The 12,578-nt window shown below is 47.9% G+C and overlaps 1 protein-coding gene across 1 annotated transcript; it reads left to right on the top strand.

Annotated features, from left to right (window-relative positions):
* The first annotated feature begins 2,958 nt into the window (after positions 1 to 2,958).
* LOC117642385 lies at positions 2,959 to 3,656 on the top strand. The gene is made up of 2 exons (XM_034380490.1): positions 2,959 to 3,191; positions 3,271 to 3,656. The coding sequence occupies exons 1-2, from the start codon at positions 3,023 to 3,025 to the stop codon at positions 3,516 to 3,518; spliced, it is 417 nt and encodes a 138-aa protein (XP_034236381.1). The 5' UTR covers positions 2,959 to 3,022; the 3' UTR covers positions 3,519 to 3,656.
* Positions 3,657 to 12,578: the final 8,922 nt, after the last annotated feature.

Raw genomic sequence — 12,578 nt, forward strand, 5'->3', positions numbered from 1 at the left:
AAGCATTAGGTTCAAAAATTCTGTAGCGTCCTCCATTCGGCCGTCTTCAAAGTCCTTCCAAAAGTCTGGAAGAATAAAAAAAACAATTCTGTTTTCCTTAAAGCTGCAAACATACGCAGTGTCGTCAAAACACTTACCTTTTATAGCCATAATAAGTTCAACCGGTTCCACAACACCCGCTCCTTTCTGGCAATCGGAGCGAAGTTTGCCTAGCGCACATGTCAAGCATTTCTCTTGCAGACATGTAAGCCTATGATCTTCATCCTCTTCAAGGAATGCAGCAAACGGACCAATGTGCATTAACCTAACCTCCCGAACATTTATTTAATTTTGCGGTACGAATTGTGGTGGCTGTATGAACAATTAATACAGACTGGTACTATCCTTCGGACACCCTCCTGCCAAAGCATGAAACCAACAACACACACACAACACAATCTTTCTTACTTTGTCGGAGTCAACACAACACGGAATGTTGTTCACGATGCTCAACTGTCCAGCACAGTGAGCTTCCACAAAGCGCCATGTGCAGCGCTGCCAGTCACTCCCGCCGCTCGTTTGAATGGGATCGCCGTCGTTTACGTATGTTCTCCAAGAAGACGTAATTTCGTTGTTTCTGGCAGAAGTGAGAGAAGAGATCCGCTCCAACCCCTCTCCTTCCGCCAGCCGGGATGTCTCCTCGTGCAAACACTCTCCGCACGCAGCCTTCGCTGCGGCGGTGAGCCTGGCCGGCCCGGGCAGGCTGCCTCCGACGTGCGGAGGTTCGACACCACCCGGCGGCAAATTTTTTTTGGAACAAAATGCAAACTTAGGGTACGCTAAGACAGGCCACGGTGTCAGCATGACAGTACTACCGCGTTTACAGGAGTTGGGGAGTCAGAAAGCCGCCAAAACAGCGTGGCTCTGGATGGTGTCGATCCACCGCCCGCCGGCCAGCGTGGCGACACCTACGGCAGGGCGGCGGGTCAGGTGGATGAGGCCGCCTTGGGTCGGATAGGAGCAGTTCAGATCGGATGGAGTCTCGTCAGCATGGGGTCCGTTCGGGTCCGCGGGTCACTTTCCTCACCTCTGGTTTCTGTAGTACTTTGGAGGACTGTCACTGTCGTGCCACCACGCTTGCGCACTAGTGCACCGACTCGTGCCCTACTCAATGGTTGCAAAGTGCCCTATCCTCTACAGACAGAAAAGGTTTTCACAATAGTTGGTGACTTTGAGCGTGTTCCATATCGCAGGCGTTAATCCAGAAACGAGTTCAGGGAAGGATGTCGCAAAAGTTGCCTAATTACAGGGGCACAGTGCGATTGTTTGCCCTCCTTCCCGGTCATCTGTCTGGGTCTGAGTTACCACAATTTTTTTTTCGGAATTCCAACGACGTTTAGTTTTATTGCGTTGTTAGGGGGGAGTAAAACTGCCCGTAGGGTAATGTTACTCCCCGGGGAGTAACAATACCCTAAGGGCAGTTTTACTCCCCCAGCTGTGATGGGGGAGTAAAATTTCTCCGCAGCTTTCTTTTACTCCCCGGGGAGTAACACAACCCTAGGGCAGTGTTACTCCCCCCGTCGGTGGGGGGGAGTAATACTGCCCTAGGGATGTGTTACTCCCCGGGGAGTAACTTAACCCTAGGGATATGTTACTCCCCCCCCTCGGGAAGGGGGAGTATCACTGCCCTAGGGATGTGTTACTCCCCGGGGAGTAACCTAACCCTAGGTATTTGTTACTCCCCGGGTCGGCAAGGGGGAGTATCACTGCCCTAGGGTTGTGTTACTCCCCGGGGAGTAACGATACCCTAGGGATTTGTTACTCCCTGACCCATCCGGTGGGGGAGTACAACTGCCCTTAGGGATAGTGTACTCCCCCTAGGGGGGGAGTAACACTGCCCTAGGGTTTACTTACTCCGGGAGTAAGCTATCCCGGGAGTAAAACAACACGGTTACACCCCCACTCGCGCTTTGTGTATCATTCTGTATGCTCAGTACGATTCCACCATGGAGATTAGTTCGTCTCGGCAGGTCCGCGTGTATTGACGATGAGGGACTTTACGTCGGCTCTGTCTACGTTGGATATTTTGGAAGTTGCGCGAGTGCATCCGGTTTTGCAGCGATGCCACGAGGGCACATTTCCTCTCGATGCACTGCCTACCCTGACTTTAACAGGAAAACGGCCCCGACATATTGTATACAACACATCGCCCTCCACGGACCCTCCGGGAAGCCACTGGATATCCATTTGGATGGCTGCTGATATGTCTGCCGAGGTCATGGACAGTCTGGGAAACCCGATTGTACAGCCCGAGGTCCATGACTTTTTGCGACGACACGCGAGTCGCACTGTACATAATGTTAGCCAGATTCAGGATAAAACGAGTAATGCATGTGGATTGTACTGTCTCAGCCATGGGCTGGCGCGCGCGCGGGGGCAGACCTTCGCAACGTGGTTGTCGCAGTTTTCAAAATGTGCTCTGAATAACGATCACTTAATGTATTGTGAATTCATGCGAGAGATGGCTCTGCCGTCGCTTTTCACGCCGCGTCTGCGCAACTGGAAGGACGCCATTGCGCGTGCGTGTCGCACCGCACGGTGCACGGCAGAGCCGGGATCGGGGTGGGCTCTAGTGGGCTTGGCTCAGCGAGCCCATGCGGGCTACCCAAGCCCACTAAGAGCCCACGATCCGTAGTGGGCTTCTCAAGCCCACTAGGCGTCTCTAGGGTCAACCTCTGTCCACTAGGTGGCAGCACCTGTCGGGACGAGTTGCGACAGGCACAGGCGAGGGGAGAGGCGGGGCGGGCGACGGCAGCAGCCGAACGGGCGACGGCGGCAGCCGAACGGGCTGCGGAACGTGGGCTCTACGTGGGCTTTGTCGTTCGGAGTGGGCTTTTCGTGGGTCGGGCTCTAAGCGGGTGCGCTCTACGTGGGTCGGGCTTGTAGTGGGTTTGGCGGAAAAGCGCGAAGCCCACTAAAGCCCACCCCGATCCCGGCTCTGGTGCACGGCCGTCAGTCGTCTCCGGGAGCCTCAGCAATCAACATGGAAGCGCAGACCGAGAAAGCGGCGCCGTTCGAGGTCCCTCTGGACATAGCAATGCAGTGCTTCACCGACGCCAACGACACGGAGATGTTGGAGCGATACATTGCGGAGCTAGAGCGACAGCAGCAGCAGCAGGGAGCAGGCGTGTCCAAACCGACCAGCTCTGAAGGTAACACCGCATTTTTTCTCGGATCGGATTTATTCCGTTCTTTTGTGCTGCAAATTTACACCAGAATTAAATGTTGCAGTGATCGCACCGATGCGAAAGAAGGCCGGCCCACGACGCGCACAGCAAACCAGGAAAGCGCCACGGACTGCAAAACGCACCGCGACACCAGCGAAGCCCCGGCCGGCGAAGCTAGCGGCCCCTTCAAAACAACACCGCCAGTTTTGCCGTCTCCCAAATAATTTGTGCCATCTTTTAAAATTGTCTGCGTGTTATTCGTGTCTGCATTCCCATGTCGTGTCCGATAGTACATCTTTGGGAAATATATAGAATAAGAATAGGACCATAAGTGTGTGTAAGTGTGTGGAAAAATGTCAAAAAAATCAATAAAATACTTGTAAATATGTATCTGTGCGAGTCATCATTTAACACCGCGCACCGCAGACCCCTCCTGAGAGAGCCTAAATTGCTCACCCACCCTCAGCGCGCACCCCACCCCAGCCCGCGCTGCGCGTCCCTCCCCTCCGTCGAGAGGGGTGAGATGAATGGGGTAGATCCTCCTGCGAGAGGGGTGAGAATGGGTGAGGGTGGACCTTCCCCACACCCGGAGCGCATCCGCAGCGGTTGGCTGTTGAAAAAGGGGTGCCTTTCTGTTTTCGTTCACAAATAAATGAGGTTAGGTCCGTGCGTGCAGCCTATGCCCCATTCGATTTTTAAGAAAAACCCCTTTCACATTTTACCTTGGTATTAATTTATTTATTTAATTATTTTATACATATGCACCTTTCACTTTCTCGGCGAAAAGGCTTACGTTGGGTTACGCCCGAAGTGTCACACCCCATCCCAACCTCAACCCCCACCCCTCACCGCGGAGAGGGGTGACAGAATCTGGCACGAGGGGTGACAAAATCGGGCAAGAGGGGTGCCAAAATCAGGCATGCCAGAATCTGGCAGCTTCAGATCTTCAGTGTTCTCGTACCGGCCTTTTTATACACACAACCAGTTATATTAACTTCAGTGAAGTTAAAGGAATCGTCTCATTAAGTCCATTCATTCATTCCCTCACCGCTCAAAACCTGAGTCGTCTCTTTGAACCCAATATCGATTCAAACTCTATTAGGATTAAATATACACAACCATACATTGATTCAATTACTAAACAATTGTTAGTACTTTTGCACTTTTGTCAGCTTGCAGCATTGCAATAGAATGTACTTCTCGAGTCCAAACTAAGTATGCCTGCTAATTTTAACACAAGTTATTTATGCATTTCCCTGATTTCCTACACTATGAAAATATAAAAAAGAGGATGACACTATAGAAAATGAAACAAGTAGATGCCCACAATACAAAAAGTCAAAATAAAAACATTCTTTTTACAATGCTCTGTCAAAGTGCGCTGACCTGAAGAAGATTCCCCTCGAACGGGGGAACGAAACACGTAAATCATTTTCACTGCCATTCTCCATATTTCGCTGTGTTGATACTCCAAAAGGGTTTTTATCATTCTAGAATATGGAAAAACTATGGCCAATCTCATTTCCAAACCCTTCTGCTCGTTATTTTGTTGTATTTCCTTATTTGCTTCTGTCCCGTATTTGAGAGCCGCGGCCGCAGGTATGAGAAATTGGTGAGTGCTGAGTGCTGCCAACCTAGTGATCAAGCCACTTAGCTCTGCACAAAAATTTAAAAAAAAAATGTATCAAGTTGATGCAAGAGTATCAAAACGGTTGTCAGGCGGTCACCGTTCAACCCTCCACAGAGGAATCTGGCTGACAAGACCCTGGTGGAAGTGTGCATGCACAGTATGCACATTTGGGGTGCATGCACATGGCGGTGCATGCACCGGGCTGTGCATGCACCGGGCTGTGCATGCAGAGGGTCTGGGTAGGGTGTGCATGGTGTGCATAGGGCAGAAATTAATCATTACAATAGACATTAAATCATAAAAATCTAAAATTTTATTATATTCTGAACATATAAAAATTTGACAATGATAAACCATTTAGAAAATATTGCAGAAATTCTGGTAGAGTATTCAAAATATCAATAGTGTCAAGAAATAAAAAATGTACAAAATATGTTGGCCACTTTAAAACTTAAACTTGCTTCGACTTCTTTTACGGGATCTTCAAAAGAATGAACCACTCAACCAGAATTCAGTTGATAAAATCCGTTGCTTTCTTGCAGTTCTTTGAACAGGAAGAAAAACAAATTAGTCAATAATTGTACGTATGAGTGAGTGAGTCAGTCAGTCGGATTGGGGCTATATAGGTTCTTGATCTCGCGGAGCGAGCGAGCGAGCGAACGCGCGGTAGCGCGTTCGCGAGATCGCTCGCAAAGCGACTAAATACGGCTCGAAATCTCAGGCGTCCGTTAGTAACGCTACGACTGTCACTGGTAGCGTCATTAAAAACGCCGATGACAGCAGAGATCAAATTTCAAGGGTCAATTAGACACGATAACAGCGTCACTGACAGCGTCACTGACAGCGTCACAAGAAGCGTCACTGACACCAGCGTCACTGACACCAGCGTCACTGACACCAGCGTCACTGACACCAGCGTCACTGACACCAGCGTCACTGACACCAGCGTCACTGACACCAGCGTCACTGACACCAGCGTCACTGACACCAGCGTCACTGACACCAGCGTCACTGACACCAGCATGACAGCACCGATGTCAGCAGGGCTAAAAATTCACGTGTCCGTTAGTAACGCTAATAGCGTCATTAACAGCGTCACCGACACCAGCTTTACTGACATCAGCGTCACTGACACCAGCGTCACTGACACCAGCGTCACTGACACCAGCGTCACTGACACCACCGTCACTGACACCAGCGTCACTGACACCAGCGTCACTGACACCAGCGTCACTGACACCAGCGTCACCGACACCAGCGTCACCGACACCAGCGTCACTGACACCAGCGTCACTGACACCAGCGTCACTGACACCACTGGCACCACAGTGACACCACACGCGTGACAGCACAGATGTCAGCCAGCAGGGCTAAAAATTCACGTGTCCGTTAGTAACGCTAACAGCGTCACTGACATGGTCACTGACAGCGTCACTTGCAGCGTCACTGGAAGCGTCACTGACAGCGTCACTGACAGCGTCACTGGCAGCGTCACTGACGACGTCACTGACAGCCTCACTGGCAGCGTCACTGACGACGTCACTGACAGCGTCACTGGCAGCACCACTGACGACGTCACTGACAGCGTCACTAGCTGCGTCACTGACAGCGTCACTGACAGCGTCTCTGACAGCGTCACTGACAGCGTCACTGACAGCGTCACTGACAGCGTCACTGACAGCGTCACTGACGGCGTCACTGACAGCGTCACTGACAGCGTCACTGACAGCGTCACTGACGGCGTCACTGACAACGTCACTGACAGCGTCACTGACAGCGTCACTGACGGCGTCACTGACGGCGTCACTGACGGCGTCACTGACAGCGTCACTGACAGCGTCACTGACAGCGTCACCGACAGCGTCACCGACAGCGTCACCGACAGCGTCACCGACAGCGTCACCGACAGCGTCACCGACAGCGTCACCGACAGCCTCACCGACAGCGTCACCGACAGCGTCACCGACAGCGTCACCGACAGCGTCACCGACAGCGTCACCGACAGCGTCACCGACAGCGTCACCGACAGCGTCACTGACAGCGTTATTGACAGCGTTACTGACACCGTAAATGAGTAAAGTAAGATCTGTCACGAGCTCGTTAGGTTAGGATTGGTTGGACCATTTAGTTTGAAAATAAAACCTATCGAAAGAAGGGAATGATCTTTTACGAGAAGAGCAAGATCTGTCACGAGCCCGTTAGGTAAGGTAAGGATTGGTTGGACCATTTAGTTTGAGAATATGATCTGTCGATAGTAGAGAAAGATCTGTCATGAACAGAGTAACATCTGTCACGAACCCGTTGGGTAAGGTTAGGATTGGTTCGACCGTTTAGTTCATATATGTGTCGACCGTAGGGAAAGATCTGCCACGAATAGAGTAAGATCTGTCACGAGCCTGATAGGTTAGGTTAGGATTGGTTTGACCATTAAGTTGGAGAATAAGATCTGTCACGAGTAGAGTAAGATCTGTAACGAGCACGTTAGGTTAGGTTAGGATAAGGTTAGGTTAGATTAGGTGACAGCGTCACTGACACCGCGTCACTGACAACAGCGTCACTGACAACAGCGTCACTGACAGCGTCACTGACAGCGCCACTGACAGCGTCACTGACAGCGTCACTGACAGCGTCACTGGCGGCGTCACTGACGGCGTCACTGAAAACGTCACTGAAAACGTCACTGACGGCGTCACTGACGGCGTCACTGACGACGTCACAAACAGCGTCACTGACATAGTCACTGACAGCGTCTTTGACAGAGTCACTGACAGCGTCACTGACAGCGTCACTGACGGCGGCACTTACGGCGTCACTGACAGCGTCACTGACAGCGTCACTGACACCACCCGTACAGAAAAATTCAGTACGCTTTTGGGTCGTTTTTAGGTCGCTTTTAGGACGCTACGCTGTGGACTAGGCCGCTTTTAGTGCGCGGACGAGGGGACTGGTCCGCTTTTAGTCACCGAAAGCGGGGGGACTGGGTCGCTAATAGTCCGCGTCACCGGGACTAGGGCGCGAATGGGTCGCGGCCCTTCCGCCCCTGAAGGCGCACTAGTCCGCTAAAGGTACGCGTGCCGGAGGACTGGGTCGTTTTCGATCACCGCTCGAGCGAACTAGTCCGCTAAAAGTACGCAACGAAGGCTGAACGCGGACTCCTTGCGCCCTAGTCCGAACCGGAAGGGTACTCAAAGCGCACTAGTTCGTTCTGCCGCCCAAGTCAAAGGCGCACTAGTTCGCTTTTAGTACGCTGCCGTGGCCGGTAAGGGCTTAAGCCTAAGTAGCTGGTGTGAGGATCTGAGGGGCGTTATTTAATAGTGTATTTAGATTGATGAGAAGTCCTACTCCGCGAGCCGTAGAGGTAGGCAACCCCTCTTGGCCATCACGGCGGCAGCCCACTGGGCGCCTCGAGATAGGCAACACCTTTGGCACGCTGGCTGCTGAGCCGCTGTGCTGAGGTCACACAGCTGATCGAACTCCAAGAGCAAAACCGAGCATGGACTTTCTTACCTAAGATGCGCTTCATGATTCGCCTCGCATCACAATTAGCATAATCAAAAACTCTGTTTTTATGACAGAAGCAGGTCATGCGTTGGAAGTCTCATTGTGCGATGCGAATAGGGTTAGTTTCCTTTCGAGACTTTGGCTCTAAGGAGCAATAAATATGATCAAATAGACTACTTAGACCATTGGCACACCACAAGATCTGGCTTTAAATTTAACCAGAATATTTTTGCTACAGGAACAATGTGACATATCGAGCCTCATATTTTGGGTTACTTTGTAAGAAAACTAAACACAAGCCAGATTTTGGATTTATTTTGATCTAAAACAAAGCATTTATTTTCGTTGAATCAGCAATTTAATCCCGAGATGAATGCTATCCAATTTATTAAATTGTGCAGTGACTTAAGAGCTATAATGTCCCAGTTTTATTGCGACAAAACACGGAACTGTAGTGATTTGAAGGAAACTTTGGAACTATGAAGGTGCTTGCACTAATCAGAGGCAGGGGGGCGCCCTTTGCCTTCATACCAGATTCACATTAATGTACAATTTGAATGCCAATTTAATGTTTCAATGTTAAGAGAATGTTTTAATGTTGTGTGTGTTTATCAGGGAGACGGTAAACACTGAACCTTGAGAAATGAAGTGTTACACTCACATCTGTAATAGCTTTATTTTTGAATTAGGAAGAAAGCCTTCTACTTTGCCACAGGTCTGACATACTCTGCAAAGCTTTTGTTTACAATATAATGTATTATTCCACTTCAAGTCTGTTAACGGCAGTGGCCAAGTACAGTTCGTTATTGCATTCTATATAAAAGCATAGTCCTAGAATTGATTGCACTTCAATTGCTATAATTTCTTCAGTTGGTTGAACTTTACAAATATATGGCAGCCTAACATGTCTCATTTCATGAATGAACCACAGCTGCCGCTCAAAAATTCTCACAATTGCAAAATAATTAGCCGGGCAGTCCCTGCAGCCAATATCACACAAATTTCTGCAACGAGACCATCGTACAAACCTTAGAATACACCCAAATTTCTTAACATCCCTGTCCTGACAAATAATAAAGCTTGATTCCTTAACACCTGATGTTCGTCTGTATTCTTGTGCACAGTAAATAATTCCTTTTTTCTTCATACGGTAAAAAGCAATACATGAACCATTTTCTATATTCAAAGTCCTTCTTATAAGATTAGCAGATTCATGGGCTAGATTGTTGGAGTAAGTTCCAACAGCATAAGTGCAATGGTCTATTTGATCAGCAATTTTTACTGCTTTTGATTGATTTTCAACATGAATACAAAATTTTAGAACTTGGGATTCAGGTGGTAGATTACTCCGCAGCAGTGGCATTTTCATGTACATTGCCACAGTAGAGCAAATTTGTAAAGCAACATACTGTGTGCCATGAAAAAATTTGTTAATCTTGCCATTATAATTCTCCAAGAAAAAACAGCTTGTCACCCACAGGGGCCCAAGTTTAAGCACAGTATCGCTCAAATGAAGAAGTTGGTGAAAATTCAAACCTAGGAAGCGTCAAGAACCTATATAGCCCCAATCCGACTGACTCACTCACTGACTCACTCACTCATAGAAATGTTTGGGGTCAAGGCGTGGTCGTAGAGACTTGCGGTTTTTTCCATTCGATTCCAAATTTTATGGGAAAATTGGGAAAAATCACAAAAATTTAAAATTCCTCACCGTTTCCGAGCAAACCTACTTAATCTCCAAAAAAGAGGACCAAATTCCTCACCGTTTCCGAGCAAACCCACTCTATCTTCGAAAAAGGGGACCGACCGACTGAAAAATTTATTCGCCCTATCGCTAGGTCTGGTCGAGACATTTCCAAAACTGTGCCGCAATCTGGTCCCCGTCACTGGCAACATCCTAAAAACGCTATAAAAATAGGCCTAAATTCAACAAATCCACTCAATCTTCAAAAAAGGGGACCGACCGACTAAAAAGTTTTATTCGCCCTATCGGTAGGTCTGGTCGAGACCTTTCCGAAACTGTGCCGCAATCGGGTCCCCGTCACCGGCAACATCCTCAAAAACCATTAAATAGGCCTAAATTCAACAAAATCCACTCAATCTTCTAAAAAGGGGACCGACCAACTAAAAAGTTTTATTCGCCCCATCGGTAGGTCTGGTCGAGACCTTTCCGAAACTGTGCCGCAATCGGGTCCCCGTCACCGGCAACATCCTCAAAACGATAAAATAGGCTTAAATTCAACAAAATCCACTCAATCTTCAAAAAAGGGGACCGACCGACTAAAAATTTTTATTCGCTCCATCGGTAGGTCTTGTCGAGACATTTCCGAAACTATGCCACAATCGGATCTCCGTCACCGGCAACATCCTCAAAACGATTAAATAGGCCTAAATTTCAACAAAACCCACTCAATCTTCGAAAAAGGGGACCGACCGACAAAAATTTTTTACTCGCCCCATCGGTAGGTCTGGTCGAGACATTTCCGAAACTATGCCACAAACGGATCTCCGTCACCGGCAACATCCTCAAAACGATCAAATAGGCCTAAATTCAACAAAACTCACTCAATCTTCTAAAAAGGGTAACGACCGACTGAAAATTTTTATTCTCCCTATCGGTAGGTCTGGTCGAGACATTTCCGAAACTGTGCCGCAATCGGGTTTCCGTCACCGGCAACATCCTCAAAACGATAAAATAGGCGTAAATTTAACAAAATCCACTCAATCTTCAAAAAAGGGGACCGACCGACTGAAAATTTTTATTCGCCCTATCGGTAGGTCTGGTCGAGACATTTCCGAAACTGTGCCGCAATCGGGTCCCCGTCACCGGCAACACCCTCAAAACGATCAAATAGGCCTAAATTCAACAAAATCCACTCAATCTTCAAAAAAGGGGACCGACCCACTGAAAATTTTTATTCGCCTTATCGGTAGGTCTGGTCGAGACATTTCCGAAACTGTGCCGCAATCGGGTTCCCGTCACCGGCAACACCCTCAAAACGATCAAATAGGCCTAAATTCAACAAAATCCACTCAATCTTCAGAAAAGGGGACCGACCGACTGAAAATTTTTATTCTCCCTATCGGTAGGTCTGGTCGAGACATTTCCGAAACTATGCCACAATCGGGTCCCCGTCACCGGCAACGTCCTCAAAACGATTAAAAAGGCCTTAAGTGTGGGTGAAAATTTGCACCAAAATTGATCAAAATGATATATTTAATCTACTTGTTATTTTAATGTAAAATACTCTTTTATTACAAACAGCATGGCCTAAAGGTCTTTGTTATGAACCCCTAAGTGAGTGGTTCATCTAACATGGACTGATGTATACATGCGCCTTTTCTGGTCACCCAACTCTTACGACAAGTGTCGAAGAAATTTTTTTTCTACTCCGTCAACTAGCTACGCATACAGTTTTGTTTTATACTGACCATACTTCTTGGAGTAGTTCTTTGTGGTCCATGTGACAATGTAACAGAGAGATATTTCAAATGTCTATCCACTTTCTTAAATCGTTTACCTTAAAGTGGTAAAAAATGGAGAAAAAAACTTAATTTTTTCAAATTAAAAAATTGTGAAGTTTGCTCAGTCAAAACCAAAAAATAAAATTCAAATATCTCTCTGTTACGTTGAAGTATAGGGGTTTAGGTAACGCCAAAACAAATTTCAGACCATTCCTTTAAAAAACTTTGCGTGGCTGATTTTTCTACTAAACGCTTAATTTCAATGAAAAAAGCCTACTGTGGCTAAATGGGTAGGTAGATTTGGATAAAATTTGGAGTGTAATAGTTTCCTACCTAGTACTTTAACGCCCTAAAGTTTCAACCAGCACAGCCAAGTGGTATAGAAGTTTCCATTTTCACCCACACCTCACCTTAAGTTAACAAAATCCACTCAATCTTTAAAAAAGGGGACCGACCGACTGAAAATTTTTATTCGCCCTATCGGCAGGTCTGGTCGAGACATTTCCGAAACTGTGCCGCAATCGGGTCTCCGTCACCGGCAACATCCTCAAAACGATTAAAAAGGCCTTAAATTAACAAAATCCACTCAATCTTTAAAAAAGGGGACCGACCGACTGAAAATTTTTATTCGCCCTATCGGCAGGTCTGGTCGAGACATTTCCGAAACTGTGCCGCAATCTGGTCCTGTCCCCGGCAATCCGACTGACACTGACTGACTCACTCACTCATAGAAATGTTTGGGGACAAGGGGTGGTCGTTGGTCGTAGAGACTTTCG

Source organism: Thrips palmi, unplaced genomic scaffold (genome assembly GCF_012932325.1).
Source record: "Thrips palmi isolate BJ-2018 unplaced genomic scaffold, TpBJ-2018v1 HiC_scaffold_16, whole genome shotgun sequence".
Taxonomy (NCBI): domain Eukaryota; kingdom Metazoa; phylum Arthropoda; class Insecta; order Thysanoptera; family Thripidae; genus Thrips; species Thrips palmi.